The sequence below is a fragment of the Exophiala xenobiotica genome, assembly GCF_000835505.1.
Source record: "Exophiala xenobiotica strain CBS 118157 unplaced genomic scaffold supercont1.2, whole genome shotgun sequence".
NCBI classification, from domain to species: Eukaryota; Fungi; Ascomycota; class Eurotiomycetes; order Chaetothyriales; family Herpotrichiellaceae; genus Exophiala; species Exophiala xenobiotica.
Genome location: NW_013562493.1, coordinates 1,291,668 through 1,309,107, shown reverse-complemented (window position 1 = coordinate 1,309,107; position 17,440 = coordinate 1,291,668). Strand labels below are relative to the sequence as shown.

Here is a 17,440-nt window from a genome sequence, read left to right as displayed (position 1 = left end):
TCGTATGAGAGGGAAAGAAAATGGAAAGAAGCACGAGGGAGATGACGGACTTCTTGGAATTCGGTGACGGCCATCGTCAATGAGAGTACCCGTTTGAGAAGGTTGTTGTCGATGCGAAGAGCAGCAGATAGGTGTGGTGTTGGTGGTGGTGGTGGTGGTGGTGTGAAGGGTCGATGTCTTTGAGACTGTTCCGGAGATCGAGGCTTACTGAACGTCTCTTCTGGCGGTTGTCTCGATGGAACGGCTCTAGTTCGATGGGTGGATTTGTCTGTGACTGCGAATAGGATGTGGACTCTATACTGTCAAGTTTCCGACTGAGGAATGTGAGATCTGAGACGAGTTTGTTTGTGCTAGACGATGGGATGGGTTCCCGATCAACAGCACACCTACGGGTCGATGTGCCCTTTTTGTATTCGGGAGGACTCAACGCATGGGTTGGAGGCTTACCTGATAATCACTTTCCACGCCGGTCGAGGACTAGAGCTAACTTGCTGCTATCATCCCGGTCATCGGTACCTACTAGTCAAGGCTGGACTGAAGAAATGAGACGGTCTGGAAGTGGAAGTCGCCAATAACGGGTTGGCGACCTAAGATGGGCACTGATGGGTTCCGAGTCATACATACCCCTCGTACCCTGCATGGCAGTAAGAGGGTCTCATTGATCAATGACCGCAGAGTTTGACACGGGAAGCTCGTCGAGGGAAGCCTCATGAAGCGAGATTTGACTATGGCTGTAACAAGTGACGATCTTGATTGGTCAATTCGACAGCAATCGAACAATTTATCTCGTCCGGTGATCCGTCAACGCGCAGTTGGCGCGACAATAGGCTGTGCAATGAGAATTATGGTGGCATGCTGATCTGGCTGGAGGGTCTCATCTTTGAGTGAATCACCCAGAGCATTTGAAGAGGGATCGAGTTGGCAAGTCGACGGGTAAGTGTCAAGTTCAAAAGGTCGATGTAGGATCTGGACGAGGCTACAATACATATATACACAGAAACTTCGGAAGAGATTGACTTAAAGACGCCTTTCACTCATATCATTCATTCTCCAGGTCATTCTAACAGATTGTGCAATTGATAGATCAACCAGGCTACCACTTATATCAGTCCTCACATCCTCCCGTCTGCATCGACCCAAAACCCCCTCTTTCGCCTCACACTCTCTCAGAAGCCAGCCACCAGCATCAATCTCCACCACCAGACAGAACCCTCTTCTGGGTGCTGCTTACTGCGACTCGGCCAACTCAAACAAGACAATCGTCTCACAAAAGTTTGCCCGGTTCACGCTGTACGGCACGACGTCTGTCCCCTCATAGCTGATCATGAATTGACTCCCCTTGGTGCTGAGCGCCCAGAGGTAAACGTCGGTGCAATTCTGGATGTCGACCATGCGCTCTTGACAACTCTCCGTGCCCAAGCACGCTTGCGTGTTCCAGTTCTCGAAGAAATTATACAGGCCGCCGCCGTACATGAAGATACTGGAAGAATTGAGCAATCTTAAACCCCAAGTCCTGGCACAGTTCGTCGCCGTGCAGTCCGCGTATGTCGGGTCGTTCCAGGTGCTCTGCGGCGTGAAGGGCGAATGCAGGGCGTCTGGGTTGCCCTGGAAATACGCCGTTTCATGCTGGATGTGGCCCATGAACACGTTCTTCGTGTTGGCGAATTGGTAGTCGTACATGACTGAATGTTCGGCCGCAGTGCCGTAGAGCCAGACGGGACCCTCGGCGGATTCGAATAGGAGGCCTCTGAAGTCTTGGTTAGCATTTGTCGACATGTATCACAGCTATGGCTCAACTCACGCTTTGTTGAAAATGTAGATTTGATCGCGCGTGGTCATGTCGAGTTCATGGTCGGCCACCCAGCCCCATGTATTCTCAAAATAGCCATCCGCTTCAGGCGTGACGTGGAGAAGCAAGAAGGCGCCGATGCAGTCGGAGAGGACCGGATTTCCTGATGCTATCGGCGTGCCCGGCGTCTTGATGCATTTGTCCTGTTGTAAGTCTGTTCCAGCAGAACCACCGATACGCCAGTGTGCATCCCACATGCCGGCCAGTGCTGGACCTTGAGCTTTGATGTTCCACTGTATAATAATGGCGCCAGGACAGGGTCCCCTGGTCTCAAACATGAGATCGGAAATTTCGACCGTGCCTATGTCGCCTGGATTGCCAATCTGCCATACTGGCTGTGGATTGAGTTGATCGCCGAAGAAGGATCCCGTGGCCATGATGACGGACAGCATTTCTCCCGTGATTTTCAGGGTTGGCGGTACGAAGATTGTGCTTGTGATGATATATGCACCTCTGTCAAAATACACCACTTTCCCCGTGTTTGCAGCAATGTTGAACAGGTTTTGCATAGCCACGGTATCATCTTGTTATACTGTCAGCAGTGGCTCTGCGTGGGAAGCGGTCATCTTACCTGTAGTGCCATCACCGGCAAGACCGTTGGCTTTTGCGCTCATAAAGGAGCTCCATTGAAGATTCTCATATTGCGGCTTGACGCGGTAGACATACTGACCATTGCTGTCAACCAAATTGGATGGGCGCGGAACTGGTGCTAGTTTTCTCTGAATGGTAGTCTCCTGAGCAGAATAGGCGGTTTGACTCGAGTTTGCGTAAGTACAAGTAGTACCATTGAAATTCTGTCCGTCAAGAGCCTGTCCAGCGGTAGTCCAAGCATTTCCTTGAGCAAACAGGTCGACGAATTGACCACCAGCAAGCACAGTTCTAGCTTGAGTACCACCTGCAGCGGAGATGGCGGCTGCACTCCCGGTGAAGTCGACTCTCTCAATTACCAAAGTACCAGCAGCCTGAGGCGAGCTGTAGCCCGGAGCGTAAGGGGTTAACACGCCTTGGGTGGCAGATATGACACTGTCAAGCAACACAAGCGAACCGGTGGCCTGGTTTGAGAAGCCACCATTGGTCATGTCGATACCAACGTCAGAATTGGTGATGGTGACCTGCGTGAACACCCATAGCCAATCGAAGTTCATCTTGATCGCTGTAGCACAGCCGTCAAATGAGAGTTTTCGGGTCGTAAACTGCTGGTTCCCAAGATACATTCCTATGGAACCGCCAGTGACAGAAACGTCAGAGAAGAAGCCCCCAGAGCCGTTCTCCATATATATGCCTTGTTGCGCGTTATTGACGACGTCTTTTGGAGCCATATTGATCACGATGTTCTGCAGACTAGTTGCTTGAGCGACTTGCCAGTGGATTCCCGCTGTCTTCAATGGAGCAATCGTCATATCGATGATGAAATTTCGGATCTGTCGGTAGAAGTTGTTTTGATTGGCGTACCACTCTCCTCCACTACCACTTGGAATATATATGTCTGCGTCCATCACAGCTAAACCAATCAGATTGGTGTAGTTGGCGGCGACCTTGATTGTGGGCGGAGTGACGGCATCTCCGACCATCTGTGTCATGTAGAACATGATGAGTGGCTTGGAAACGAGGTATGTACCAGGAGGGAAATAAACCAAAGCTGGTGTTATCGTGGATGACTGGCAAAAGGATCCATACGTCGAGTTGCCTCCACCGCAGCGACCTCCAAGCCGAGAGGTTATAGTACTGAGACTCCCAGGCGCCGCGATTGCATTATTGATAGCGTCTGAGTCGTCTTGGATGCCGTCGCCTATCGAGAAGGGTTAGAAAGGAGGTTGAGGGCCTGTGATCCACAGAACTTACCACGCGCCCCGTAGTCTTTTACATTGCGAAAGACTGGATAGCTGGGGTCTTGAAACGCGACTTTGCCAACATTCGGCTTATTTGCAAGCCAGTACGTCGATTGGGCGTTCGCAAAGCCCACAAGCAGGGCCGCATAGAGCCAGGCGGCGGTGTAAGAGGGCCACATCTTGCTGTACACTTCTGGAGAGGGAACGCGTGCTCCAGCTCAAGAAGTACGTATGCTATATCTCTCGAGGATATCGTCGAGGAAGCCATCATACGCGAGTCGAGATTACCTTGGTCTGTGACGCGAATCCATATTGTGGAATGTGACTTGGCAGGAATGTGCTTCGAGACATAAATTCCGCCGAGTAGAAATCTAGGAGGCCAGGTTTATTTCGTGGGTTGCAGTGCACATTTTACCAGCAAAATCGGCCAAAATCAAACCCAGCCACTCGCGACAATGAGGCTTGATCTACTCTTTCTTACCGCCATCGGCGTGTTTGCCTGTGGCAGTGGAGCGCTGAGGATAGAGAGAAGGGACGACAGGTCAGTACCTCAGGGGTGGTGAAGGCAAGGGGTGCCAAGGGAAAGGAAATAAGGCTGATCCGCAGACACAGTTCCGACACCATAGTCGATGATCAACAGCAGAACGGGCAGGACGACAACGCAGCCAGCTCAGTAGCCAACGTCGCTGCCACCGTCGACAACCCCATATGCAACGAATGCACCAAAGATCCTGGTATTTGTTGTGCAGTGGCCTGTCAAGGCGATGGCCATTGCCCTCAACTTGCCGTCGAGAATGCCGGCTGGACAATAGGCGGAGTCAAAATCACTGGACCCAAGCGTCGGTTCTTCCTTTGAATCCAAGTGTTGACAACAGGAAGATAGTTGTGGAGGATTCTGAAGGAGCGTACTGGAATGAGGTGAAATCTGATTTGGTATAGGATCCGCCAGGATACTGTGAATTATGCTATTTCATTTTGAGCAACGGGTATCAACTCCAGAACACCAAGCTCAACTGCGGAACTTTCCCCCTATCCGCATAAGATGACAAGTACTCGTACACCTAGTTCATCGGAAAGCGCATGTGGTATCGGTGTGCGCAAACAATTCAGAACCCGTCCTTCACTGGTTGCCGTATGCTGTTTTGATTTCCTTTTCATATTTGGCTTGGATCTTCTTTCTTTGGACCTTTTGGGCAGGAGAAATCAAGCCCTGTAATAGTCAGTATCGTGTGGTGAGCGAGGACCTGTGTGTCACTTACGTTCTGGGGAGTCCACTCTTCGTCTGCCATGACCAGACCATCAATGAGCTCGATCCCGGCCAGTCCCGCTTGACGACCGGCTTTCTGCATCTCTCCCAAGACGATGCGGTTGAGCTTCTTGTCATGAACCATTTCTTCTAAGTTCTCGCCCTGGATACCATTGGCCGCCGCGATTTTTTGCAATGCGGCCTCGACTGGCACAATGATGGCGATGGGCTTGGCCTTGTCTTCAGCTGCAAACACGCAAATGTTTCCGACCACGGGAGCGGTTCGGTACGCCGATTCCAGCTTTTCCAGAGCAATGTATTCGCCATTGAGTGTCTTGACCAGGTTCTTCTTGCGGTCAATGATTTTCAGGTGACCATTGGCATTGAATTCTCCAATGTCGCCCGTCTTGAACCACTTGTCCTCTGTGATGGCATCCTTGGTTTCCTGCTCGTTGTCCCAATACCCTTCTGTCACTGAAGGGCCGCGAATCCAGATCTCACCCTGGGGAGGGTTGTTTGTTGAGTAATAGCCGGCATCCGGGAAGTCGACCAGTTTGATCTCGATAGATCCGGGAATGTCACCAAGAGCGTTGGGGTCCCACGCCAAAGGATCTTGAATAGCGCCCATGGCGGAGGTCTCGGTGAGACCGTACCCTGAAATCATGGGAGTGACTGCGTAGCTGATGAATTTGATGGTTTCCTGCGAGATGGGGCCACCTCCATTGAACGCGATCCGAAGCCGACCGCCAGTAGCCTCTTTCAATTTCTTGAACACGACTGCGTCAAGAATGCCTGAGCCTGGAAGACCTCTCCCAAGCAGCATTTGTTTGAGGTTGAATGCCCCCCAGAACATGTTCTTGACAACAAAGGAGCTGCTGTTGACCTTTGCGAGGATTCCTTTCTTGACGCTTTCCCACACTGCAGGAACACCAATCAAGATGGTTGGTTGGAACTCGCGAATATCTCCTTTGCAGTTTCGAACCGAGCTGTCTGACAAGGTCTTGGGGTTGCCGTAACCCATGGTACCACCCCAGAATATACAAATATTCTCGAACATGTATTCGAAGATGTGAGACTGAGGCAGATAGGTCAGGAGCGCATCGGCTGGTCCGATATAGGGAGCGACCACAGACTGCACACCTGCCATTGCTGCTACCACAGCCTTGTGCTTGATGGTGACACCTTTCGGGGGCCCAGTGGAGCCGGAAGTGTACATGATGCAAGCCAAATCTTCCGGAGTTGGAGGCACAGGGTCGACAGGGTTATCGGCGCCCATCTTTCTCAACTCTTCGAAAGCGATGACTTTGATGTCTGGGTGTTCGGACTTGAGCTTTTGAAGGTCTGCATCCTTGATCTCGGGTTCTGTATTGTAGATGATGGTTCTGAGATTGACAGCATCTTTGAGGACCTTGGTCAAGACCGGAATGAGGTTCGGATCGAGGAACATGGCCACAGACTTTGTCTGGACAAGGGAATGTCTCAAGCCCTCTTCTCCTAGAGAGTCGTAGGCGGTGACAATGGGGATTGATTGTGAAGCAGCGGCATGTGACATGGCGAGCCAATGGGCGCTGCAACGGTCAGCAAGATGATTGAGTGAGATGGGTAGCAACGTACCTGGTAGCTCCATAGAGGTGCATCTTGTCATCCTTCTTCAAGCCCAGATGGCGCAGGCCAGATCCCAGGTCCAGAGCCAGCTTCTCGTACTCGACAAAGGACATGTAGGTATAGCCGCTTAGTTCGTAGTAAGTCCATTTCTTTTCGACCTCTTGCTCCTGGCCGTCCACCATCTTCTTGACTTTTTTATTCTCGACATGAGTCTTGATGATTTTCCTCGTCCCAATGGCTTTCGCATTCCCAAACTTGGCTGCGGCTCGCCGCAGGTTGTCATATACGGTCTTAACATCGTCTGAAGGCCGCACAATGAGCTTGTCCTTTGCCAATGGATGACGTCTCGGGATGGTTTCGCCTTCTTTCTTTTCGTAGCCAGCTGCCTCAACAGAGTAGGGAGGCTTCTTGGTAAGCTGAGGTTGCACATAGCCGTCAACCCTTGGGCGGTTGTCATTTTCTAGTGAAGCCATCTTTGGTTAACAGGGAAGGAGTCCCCTGATGCTGCGACCAAGGAGAGCTGTCGATAAAATGGTGGCGGAGAAGTCGCAAACCGTAAGGAACGGAGTAGTTTGAGGGGAATGGCTGGTTGAGTAACGTCAACCGTGGAGGCTTGGGCTAGGAATGGAGAAGTAAACGATGGATGGAGGAGGAGATGCTGCCTGCTAAGTTGAAGAAGTTGCAAGGCAAAACAGGAATAGACGACCTTCAGGTTTCGTGTGCTTGTTGGACTCGATGAGACTGCCTGCGACCGACAGAAGATGGAGATGGAGATGGAGATGGAGATGGACTTTGTTACGTCAACGTCGCCGTCACTACTGGCACTGGGAACGGGCGCAGAGGTTGGGTTGGCACTGGTTGGGCACAGTTGGGGCGGGTGGCCGTCTGAGTGCAGGTGTCCACAGGCGTAGATTGAATGAGTGGTTGGTTGGTGGATGGGTGGAAGATGAGGAGCCTCGAGCTTGGAAGTGGCGGAAAATACCTCACGACTCACGACTCAGAACTCGGGGCTGGTGCCTGGGGGATGTGATTTTTAACTGATTCGACTTCTCAGCTTCACTCACTCAACACCAAGCGTTCAATTACTTGGCTCCACGTCTTGGGGTAACTACCTCCCAAGGTACGGAGTACTACTCCATATTCCATCTTGGCTCGTATTCTCTATTGATCTTGGCTGAAGCCCCAGTCACAGACAGGGTGGTCACACGGTCGTCACAGAGAATGCCTAGGCGTCGCTCGAAGCTTACCACAGTAATCAACGAGACATCAGCACGCTGTCACATCACCAGTGTGGTTTTGTTCTCACAGTCCCTTCCTGGGAAGTCTTCGCGACCTCATCAAAACTCCGATCTCATTTTCAGCTCATGCCACCATACTCGGTAATGGCATCGCAAAAGCTTCACGACGTTCTCGGTCCTCCGATAGAGGATGCTACAGAAGGTAATGGCGCGCTCACCTTTTGGCTGACTGTCAGGGCTGTACCCCCGTCCTGATGCTCGATTCCAGAAACCTTTGCACTGTTCAGTCAAGACATTCCCAGCAATAATCTTGGCTTCATGGATTCCAAGCGGGATGTCATTGAGATCGAGGTCTCTGGCCACGAATATGAATTGCAACAATCCCCTGGCCTGCTGACTTCTAACCGAAAGGGAGGCACTACTGGGGCGGTACTTTGGAAAGTGACACCGTTGCTGGCTACGTGGCTGTCGTCTTTTCCTGTCCTCTTGTCCGGACTCGACGTGCTACATGCAGATGCGACTGTGGTTGAATTGGGTTGTGGATTGGCTGGTCTTGTTGGCCTTGTACTTTCTCGTCACGTCAAAAGCTACGTGCTCACTGACCAGGAATATGTCATGAAGTATCTGAGGGAGAATATATCGGCCAATACGTCTACCAGCAAGCACCACTCGAAGCCCACGAAAAGAAAAGGCAACTCCAACCTACTGGACGACCGTCTGAAGACCATGCCACTTGACTGGGAAACCGACAGTGCTCAAAATCTGAATTCGGTCATTGCACTCGAAGACTCGATCGACCTGCTACTCCTCTGCGATTGTGTCTACAACGATTATCTTGTCGAGCCGCTTGTCCAGATGTGTGCGGACATCTGCCGATTGAGGCCATCGAGTCCCAAGGCCACTGTAGTATTGGTGGCTCAACAGCTTCGCTCTGACTCGAACTTTGAGTTGTTCTTGGACAGACTGATGCAGGAATTCCACGTATGGCGCACACCTGACGAGAGGATCTCCGCCGAGTTGCGCTCGACTTCGGGCTACGTTGTTCATCTTGCCACATTGAAGGCGGTCAGCGACAGGTAGAATAGATTGATCATAGAAATAATCCTCCTCGTTACTGGTACAGAGCACCTACACAGTACTGCACAGTAGTTGGCTCGCTTACCCCTGATGCTGCCAAGACGCGTCCATTTCTGCGTACCTCAGGAAAGTTGCCGAAATTTGGAGCCTTCCTCGTGTATCTCGCCCGCAGCCACAACTCCTTCGTTGACCTTTTGCGGTCTCGGTTGTGGTTTGAATTATCAGTCATATTGTACTCCGTTTTGTGGTATTCAAGTTATTGGCCCTGCGCAGGGCAGATCGTGGAGTCATGGATTTGAACAAAACCATCGCCTCGACTCTGTCAGCCGATGCGAATATTCGAACCCAGGCAGAATTGGACCTCAAGCATGCGGAACAGCATCCTGGCTTCATTGGAGCACTTCTCGACATCCTACAGACCGAGCAAGACCCTGGAATCCGACTGTCGTCCGCAGTATATCTCAAGAATCGAATATCGCGAGGATGGAGCACGGAAAATACACCGCATTTACCAATATCCGAGCCTGAACGAAAGCCTTTCAAGGATCGACTCCTTCCCGTACTATCTACTTCTCCTCCGCTTGTTCGAGCGCAACTCATCCCAATCCTTCAAACGATTCTGCAGTACGATTTTCCTGCAAAATGGCCGGAGCTGATGGACATAACTCTGCAATTGATGAGCACTCAGGATGTCAATTCGGTCTATGCAGGGCTGCAGTGCTTGCTGGCTGTATGCCGCACCTATCGGTTCCGGGCTGGAGAAGAGAGAGCGAATCTGGACAAAGTGGTCAATGTCGGCTTTCCCGCCTTGCTGGCGATTGCAAACAGACTCGTGAATGAGAGCAGCCCGGAGGCGGGCGAGATGCTGAGGATATGCGTCAAGTGCTACAAGCACGCTGTCTACTATGGTCTACCACAACCGCTCCAGTCCCATCAGGCGACGGTGGAGTGGTGTACATTGTTCTTGACCATCATCTCCAAGGAAACACCAGAGTGGGCAATGCCCGAGGAGACCGATGATCGAGAAAGGAATCATTGGTGGAAGGCACGAAAGTGGTCGTACGCGAACCTGAACCGGCTGTTTGTCAGGTACGGCAACCCGTCTGGTCTCACAACCACCCAAGAGAAGGAATATGGCGATTTCGCAAAGAATTTCATCACGCATTTTGCGCCCGAAATGCTCAAGGTCTATCTGGGTGAGATAGAGAAATGGGTGGGCGGAAATCATTGGCTGAGCAAACCGTCCTTGTCATATACATTGATCTTCTTGGAGGAGTGCGTAAAGCCGAAAGCCATGTGGGACAAGCTCAAGCCGCACATGGACAGCCTGATCAAGCACTTGATCTTCCCCGTCCTGTGTCAGTCAGATGAGGACATGGAACTCTTTACTGATAACCCGCCGGACTATCTTCATCGCAAACTCAACTTCTACGAAGAAGTGTCTGCGCCAGACATGGCTGCCACCAATTTCTTGATTGCGTTGACCAAGTCTCGGAAACAACAAACCTACGTAATCCTCTCATATGTCAACGAGGTCGTCACCCGCTACGAAGCCGCGCCTGATGACCAGAAGAACCCCCGGGAGAAGGAAGGCGCTCTCCGGATGATCGGGTCCCTTGCCTCGGTCATCTTGGGCAAGAAGAGTCCAATTGCTGATCAAGTCGAGTATTTCTTCGTACGACATGTCTTCCCCGAATTCAGATCTCCACATGGCTTTCTCCGAGCCAGAGCTTGTGAAACCATGGAGAGATTCGAGCAGCTCGACTTCAAGGATGCGAACAATCTCATGGTCATCTACCGAAACATCCTGGAGTCCATGGCGGATCCAGAATTGCCAGTTCGAGTCATGGCATCGTTGGCCTTGCAACCGCTTATTAGGCACGATGCAATCCGAATAGCCATGCAATCAAACATCCCCCAGATCATGCATCAGCTTTTGAAGTTGATGAACGAAGTTGATGTCGACGCACTCTCGAATGTCATGGAAGACTTTGTCGAAGTCTTCGCCGAACAACTCACACCTTTCGCTGTTGCATTGAGCGAGAATCTGCGTGATACTTATCTCCGGATCATCAAGGAGATACTAGAAAGGAACGAAGCCAAGGCAGCCGAGAGCGGTGACGAGCCTGGCTACGGTGACTATCTCGACGACAAGGCCATCGCCGCTCTGGGCGTCCTGCAGACAATCGGTACTCTTATCCTTACTCTGGAAGCGACTCCTGACGTCCTTCTTCTCCTCGAAACCATTCTCATGCCGGTCATCACCATCACCTTGGAGAACAAGCTCTACGACCTCTACAATGAAGTCTTTGAAATCATCGACTCCTGCACTTTCGCTTCCAAATCAATATCTGACACTATGTGGCAAGCCTTCGAACTCATGCACAAAACCTTCAAAGATGGCGCAGAGTTGTACCTGGAAGATATGCTTCCAGCTCTGGACAATTTCGTCTCGTATGGTCAGCAGCGTCTGATTAATCACCCTCCTTATCTCGCTGCCCTAGCTGGCATGGTCAGGGATATCTTTGCTGATCCCAAGGTTGGAGGCGTGGACCGCATCTGTGGCTGCAAGCTCGCTGAAGCAATGATGCTAAATCTCCGAGGTGGCCCTGTCGACAGCTACATCCCGACGTTTGTGACCCTGCCTATGGAAGTCCTTACTGGGCCTCAGCAGAAGACACTCATGAAAAGCTACAAGATCCACCTGGTAGAGATGGTTATCAATACTCTCTACTACAATCCAATCTTGGCACTGCAAGTCCTTGAAGCTCACGGCTGGACCAACAAATTCTTCTCCATCTGGTTCGGCAGCATCGACTCCTTCCGCCGAGTGCATGACAAGAAGCTCTGCATCGCCGCCATTTCTGCCCTCTTGACCATTCGAGCCGACCAGGTCCCTCAGTCGGTTCAGACTGGCTGGCCACGACTCCTGACTGGAGCAACATATCTCTTCCGCACGTTGCCCGCGGCCATGAAGCAGCGTGAAGAGGCCGTCAAAGCCTCTGATGGGGTTTCTGACACGCTTTCGGAGTACGCCTCCGACGATGATGCTGAAGACTGGGCGGACGAGCCGGCTGGAGAACAAGGACAAGAATGGGCCAATATCAACACCGAAACGTTGCCTGATACAAAAGGTGACATCAAAGACGAGTCACAAGCATACCTTGACTTCCTGAGCGAAGAAGCCAAGAAATTTGGCGCCCTTGCCGACGATGACGATGACAGTGTTCTCGACGAAGATAGCCTCCTCGAGAGTCCGCTCGACAAATTCGATCCCTACGGCGCTTTCAGAGAGTCTCTGGGCAAGCTACAGACGGAGCAGCCACAATTGTATCAGAACTTGACGTCGATTCTCGAGCCAGGAGATCGTGAGGTCTTGCAGAGCGTCGTCACTCACGCGGTGCAAACACATGCACAGGGGCAAGTCCCAGCTTAGGTACCGGAAACAATGCCTGAACTGCCGAAGGAACATGCTGTATGGGCTTCTACGTGGGTGGAAGGTGTGCACATGAATGACTGCCTGCGCAAGAAACGCAGATTGTCGCGCCTTCGCTATGACGCCTCACATGGGGTCCCGCTGATCATGAGGACCTTTTTTGTTCCGCGGTGCGCGGCCTCGTTCAAAGACAGCAAAGTCAATCTCCTCGTGTCTCTTCCGACTAAGTGATCAATTGAGAAGAATAGGTTTCAAGCTGTCAAATGGCTGGTGACAATTGGGCTTCCGAAGATGGGAAGAGTGACAGAAAGAGCGAGGAGAGCCAACTTGTCGGAAGCCATCATACTATCAAACGGAAGAGAACTGAGATTCTGACGGGACGGTTCTGTGCGAGGCATGGCGTGATGCATGTCTAGCTTTGCCTTGAGATGGGACTACCTTGAGATCGGAGATACCTGCATGTCTAGCTAGGCTCATGCTCGGTCCTTTCAGGTAGCTGACACCCCAGGCATGGAGACAAGAAAGAGAAGAGAAGAGAAGGAGAAGTCTTCATCAACCAACCATTGTTACCCCAGCACTGTAGCCATCGAAGTGTTGGCAGAAGATATAGCCCAAGTAGAGATTCCCAAATGCCCAATTCGAAGTACCATCCGCCCGTCCTGCCTCCATTGAAGTCTGCTCGCTCTTCGTCTGGCTTGTAAGAGATAAAGCCATTGGACCGACGAGGAAAGACGACGACTCTAGCTCTAGCAGCGTATGCTCGAGACAGGATGATAGCGAATAAATAGAATTTTGTTTCGTACATGATACTACCAATCTGATAAAACGCTCAACAACTTCAGTCACTTTTGCAATTTTCCCGTGCCATTCATTTACGGATGTCAGTCCTTGTCGTTGCCATTGCTTTTCTCTGTTCACAATCTCACACATCCTTCTGACACAATGTCGTTCATCTACACACCAGCACTTGTGTAACAATGCTGGATCCATCCATATCCATGCTCCCTCGAATATCCCATTTGTCCATAGTTCAAGTATTTGTTGACTCCTCTCCATCGCTATGCTGGCAATAGCTCACAGACACACAGACATGGCAGACACGGCGCTCCATATTCCTAGCCTTGCCCCTGTACCCAGTATTTGTCTAGGCCTTGATGCTCCTTGTTTTCACCCACCAGCTTTTGTGGATAGCTCGAGGCGCGCGGTCACTTCGACAGAAGAAAACAAAGCCAAGTGTCTAGGTCGTTCCCGTCCATCATATGCAAAGAATGTTCCATGTGCCATTTCCATCAAGAATCCCCAGCCCCCAAGCTAACCTCTAGCACCGCCCGCCAATATTCACGATACAAAATAGGGAAACACATGTGCATGAACCTGCAAGAGTCAAGTACATGAAATGATCAAAGAAGCGAACACCAGTTGCTGAGCATGAATCGTGTCGTCGAAGTCGTTATCGAATCAAGAACGCCATGACAGAGGGCAAAGTTCGGATTTTGACTGGTTTAAGCAGGACTCTTCGCAGCCTGCGGGCCACCGTTGCGACGAGGTGGCTGGTTCTCATCACCCATACTCAGATTGTTGAGACCGGCAGAGAGGAATGCGAATGGGTCTGCACCTTGCTCGTTGCCGTAGAAGCCGTTCTGAGGAGGCATACTGCCTGGAGTGTTGTCGGCGGCACCACTGAAGGCAGCTTGGGCTGCAGGACCGAAGGAGGAGTGAGACATGTTGCTGGAGGCGTAACCAGGAGTCATGCCGCCCATTTGGGGGAAGCCAGCTCCTGGACCACCCATACCCGAAGGCAGGCCATAGTGACTTGGTGGTTGAGGAGCAAATGCAGCTCCTGAACCGAAAGCAGCTGCACCAGCACCGTACGGTGCAGGGCCTGGAGTGCTAGCCATCGAGCCTGGTCCCATACCGAATTCCGAGGGAGGGCCCATTGGTGACGGATAGGAGGAGTCGACAACAATGGCAGCACCCGAGCGAGGAGCTCCGCAACGCAGGCAGTTGACGTTTTTGGCGAAGTTGTGATATTGGCAACCCTCTGCACCGCATCGCCAGTCTCCAGCTCGGAAGGGGACTGGGCCAGCTCCACCTCGTCCATGTCCATGATGTCCCATGCCATGTCCGTGATGACCCATGTGAGGATGATGCCCCATCATATGAGGTGGTGCGTAGCCGTAAGCATTGTAGCCGCCGTAAGGATCACCCCCACCACCCGAGCCTGCAGCAGGGAAGGAACAGCGGAAGCACGCAGTCCGGCGTTGGAAGTTGGAAAATCCACAAGAGGGACAGTTCCAGTCACCTGGCCTTGGTCGGTTTTTGCTTGGAGGGAAAGGCGTCAGGATATCGGCGGCACGATCGAGGACTCGACTTGATGAAGGCGAGACCTCGATGGCCTTTTCGTTGAGAGCGCGTCCGTTCATACAGAGACTTTCAGCGGCCTGGGAGAAAAGACAGGTTAGGACTAAATTCTATAGGTAGGGTGACTTTGACAGGAAGTGAAGTGCAGGTTGCAGGTGGCATGTTAAATTGAAGGGTGCGGCAGAAATGGTGGTGAAACGTACCTCTTCGTGTGAAGAGAAGACGGCAAACCCGGAGCCTGTAGGCTTATGCTGGTCTGGAGTACGAAGAGTCCAGAAAGCAATGGGTCTTCCACCAAATTGAGTAAACCAGCTTTCGAGTTCCGACTGGGTCGTGTCGTGCGGCAGGCCGTTCATGTGCAGGACTTTGCTCCGTTCTTTCAAAAAGGCATTGACATCGGCTCGGGCATCCATTGGGCGAGTCAAGACATCCGGATGTTCATGCGCGGGCTGTGACTTCCGGATGAGGCCTCGCAGGACCCTGGCCAGAGTGACGGCTTCCTCCATTGCCCGACGAGGGGAGGCAGGAGCAAGAGCCTGTAGGTGGAAGGGCAAATTATGCTTGATTGGAGCCGAAGATTGCACAGGCTCCACCTCGAGAGCAGCACAAATGTTTGCTAAAGAGCTGGGGCCGAAGGGCAGGGACTCGGGATGGTGCTGTTGCCAACGGGCGTACTCTGAGCGCAGATCAAAAGTCCGCGAGTGTTGCAGGTAAGCCGGTAGGACGACGGCCTTGTCGCGAGCCTCGCGGGGCAACTGAACACGCAGGTCCCACGCATCCAGTGTCACAAAGGAGAACTCCAGGTTCTTGGATGTCAAATGCTCTTGGGCAAAATGGTCGAAACGAGTCACGGCGTCGCGGAAGGAGCCGGCATTGCGAACATGCTCCCAGGTCAAAGTGGTGAGGCTGGCTGCGAGTTGGGGATCAGTTCATGCCACACGCTGTCCGTGCCGGAAGAGGACTCACTGCAAAGCGGTGTGATGGGGGTGTTTACTGGCTTGACCAGGACGCTCTCTCGATAGATCTGGTTCACCCGTCAACGCTCCGGATCCTTTTCTCTTGCAGCTATTTCGCCGGGCCAGGAATTCCGCATACCTCGTCACAAGTCTTACTGTCCAGCAAAATCCATCCCAGCTCAATGACTTCTGCCGAATCTTTGGTCACATAAACCCCGTGTTCGTCGCAGGTCGTGGCCACGTGGATGATCACGTAGCGGTCGAGCTTTGGAGATGGCGGAGCAGCGGTCGCCATGGTCAATCGGACAATCAGCGAAGGATTGGGTTGGGATGAAGGGAAATGAGGAATCGGTGGTCCGGATGGATTGAAGGTGCGAGAAATCGACAGAAATCGACCGTGCTGACGATGGTTAGCCAGGTATCCAACAAAAGTGCCGGCCGTCGAGAAAAAGTCACCAGACAAACGACCAGAAGACGAAGAGCTCCGAATTCGAGTCAGCGAAAGCAGAAACCCGACCAACTCCAGCAATTCCAGGCCGCAATTTTTCAAGAGCTTGACAACGACGCAGCAGCAGAACCTCTCTCGGTTCCTGTAAAACAAAAGTATATCGGTGAAGGAGAGGCAATGGTCAGGATGCTGTTGGCTGCGGACAAGTGAGAAAATGAGGATAGATGGCGAGATGGATGGCTTCGCGAGATGGAGGTTTAGAGGTTCGGTTTCGAGGCGAAAAATGGGTCTGCGAGTTCTGGTCTACACTTGAAATGGATGTCCGGGTTTTTTGGGCTTCGGCTTACCAGAGCACCAGATCACCAGATCACCCTACGATTACTGCATAGTACAGAGTACTAGTTATCAATGTTCTCCTGCTTGTTCGTGGGTATGTAACTACTCTTCATTGATGGCGTTGAAGCTCGCACACTCTCAGTACCTCTCTCCGGAATCGGGAGACGAGGGTACCGTGGCTATCAATTGCCATGTCGTCCTACACGCCCGGATGGCTTGATGGATTGATTGACAAGCACTGGTCAGGAAACCCTACGCAGGTGCTAGGAGACCAGACCCTTTTTCTACCAGGAAGTATTTGTACACTTTTTGTCCGAGGACGTCTCTTTTTGCACCAACTGTCTGGACATCTGCAGCATTTGACAGCTTCCTTCTGGTGCAGTTAACCGTGGCGGACTCGCACAAAAGAAGATGTCAAAATGTTCCCCAATTTGCTTGGTCTGAAACAAGCCCTTGCGTGCCCTTGTTTCCTGCACCGCCCGCCCAGTGGAGTGTCAAAGCCTGGTTCCCTTGAGGTCGCCCACATGAGGTGATGAGGCCACTGATGGGAGCTCTGGAAACTCCGCAAACGTGGGCTGAGTCTAGCTTTGCAGGGGCGTGAATTGACGAGATTACGCATCCCATCATTTTCCATCATCGGCTATGTTCCTGATACTGGCACTGACCACTGGTACCATATACCGCCGTGTCCGTGCGGTGGGTGGCCTTTTAACGGGGCGGGCAACGCCGTGGCGCCCGGAGAAACAAAGCCGCCAACGTCAATATCACAGGAGACAAGTGCACACGCTGGTACTCCGTATCACACACCTGCACAGTTGAGATGTGCCCATAGCCTTCCCTTATGCGGATTGCCAAAGTTTGACCAACAACAGAGGGGCTGTATGAGAAACCACTGTTATGAACCCAGCAACCGAATGGTCTTGTTTTAAACCGGAACTTTTTGGTTGGAGCCTCTTCAATGGGTTTACAGGGCAATAAATGGCCGGACAAAATGCCATATTACGAGGCCCTACGACGCCAGCTCCCGCAGTAGCCGTGCAAATTCGGCAGCCTGACAGC

At 52.0% G+C, this 17,440-nt stretch overlaps 5 protein-coding genes across 6 annotated transcripts; 2 read left to right on the top strand and 3 right to left on the bottom strand.

The window, feature by feature from the left end:
- Positions 1 to 1,025: 1,025 nt before the first annotated feature.
- On the bottom strand, positions 1,026 to 4,314 carry PV05_02673 (uncharacterized protein). The gene is made up of 4 exons (XM_013463255.1): positions 3,692 to 4,314; positions 2,421 to 3,638; positions 1,802 to 2,372; positions 1,026 to 1,747 (listed from the first exon to the last, which is right to left on the bottom strand). Exons 1-4 carry the CDS (start codon positions 3,855 to 3,857, stop codon positions 1,228 to 1,230), a joined length of 2,475 nt encoding a protein of 824 aa, XP_013318709.1. The 5' UTR covers positions 3,858 to 4,314; the 3' UTR covers positions 1,026 to 1,227.
- Positions 4,315 to 4,592: 278 nt separating this feature from the next.
- Positions 4,593 to 7,319, bottom strand: PV05_02672 (uncharacterized protein). Its single transcript, XM_013463254.1, has 3 exons — positions 6,539 to 7,319; positions 4,938 to 6,492; positions 4,593 to 4,888 (listed from the first exon to the last, which is right to left on the bottom strand). Exons 1-3 carry the CDS (start codon positions 7,000 to 7,002, stop codon positions 4,799 to 4,801), a joined length of 2,109 nt encoding a protein of 702 aa, XP_013318708.1. The 5' UTR covers positions 7,003 to 7,319; the 3' UTR covers positions 4,593 to 4,798.
- Positions 7,320 to 7,608: 289 nt separating this feature from the next.
- PV05_02671 lies at positions 7,609 to 8,877 on the top strand. 2 transcript variants are annotated; one of them, XM_013463252.1, is made up of 2 exons: positions 7,609 to 7,649; positions 7,722 to 8,877. In XM_013463252.1, the coding sequence occupies exon 2, from the start codon at positions 8,086 to 8,088 to the stop codon at positions 8,845 to 8,847; it is 762 nt and encodes a 253-aa protein (XP_013318706.1). In that variant the 5' UTR covers positions 7,609 to 7,649; positions 7,722 to 8,085; the 3' UTR covers positions 8,848 to 8,877. The 2 variants fall into 2 exon arrangements, with proteins under 2 accessions (XP_013318706.1, XP_013318707.1); XM_013463253.1 differs by having other exon boundaries at positions 7,609 to 7,969; positions 8,036 to 8,877.
- A 138-nt stretch (positions 8,878 to 9,015) lies between these two features.
- PV05_02670 (uncharacterized protein) lies at positions 9,016 to 12,958 on the top strand. Its single transcript, XM_013463251.1, has one exon. The coding sequence runs from the start codon at positions 9,134 to 9,136 to the stop codon at positions 12,278 to 12,280; it is 3,147 nt and encodes a 1,048-aa protein (XP_013318705.1). The 5' UTR covers positions 9,016 to 9,133; the 3' UTR covers positions 12,281 to 12,958.
- A 93-nt stretch (positions 12,959 to 13,051) lies between these two features.
- On the bottom strand, positions 13,052 to 16,306 carry PV05_02669 (uncharacterized protein). Its single transcript, XM_013463250.1, has 5 exons — positions 16,054 to 16,306; positions 15,737 to 15,997; positions 15,608 to 15,665; positions 14,845 to 15,551; positions 13,052 to 14,721 (listed from the first exon to the last, which is right to left on the bottom strand). The coding sequence occupies exons 2-5, from the start codon at positions 15,890 to 15,892 to the stop codon at positions 13,783 to 13,785; spliced, it is 1,860 nt and encodes a 619-aa protein (XP_013318704.1). The 5' UTR covers positions 15,893 to 15,997; positions 16,054 to 16,306; the 3' UTR covers positions 13,052 to 13,782.
- Between the last annotated feature and the right edge of the window lie 1,134 nt (positions 16,307 to 17,440).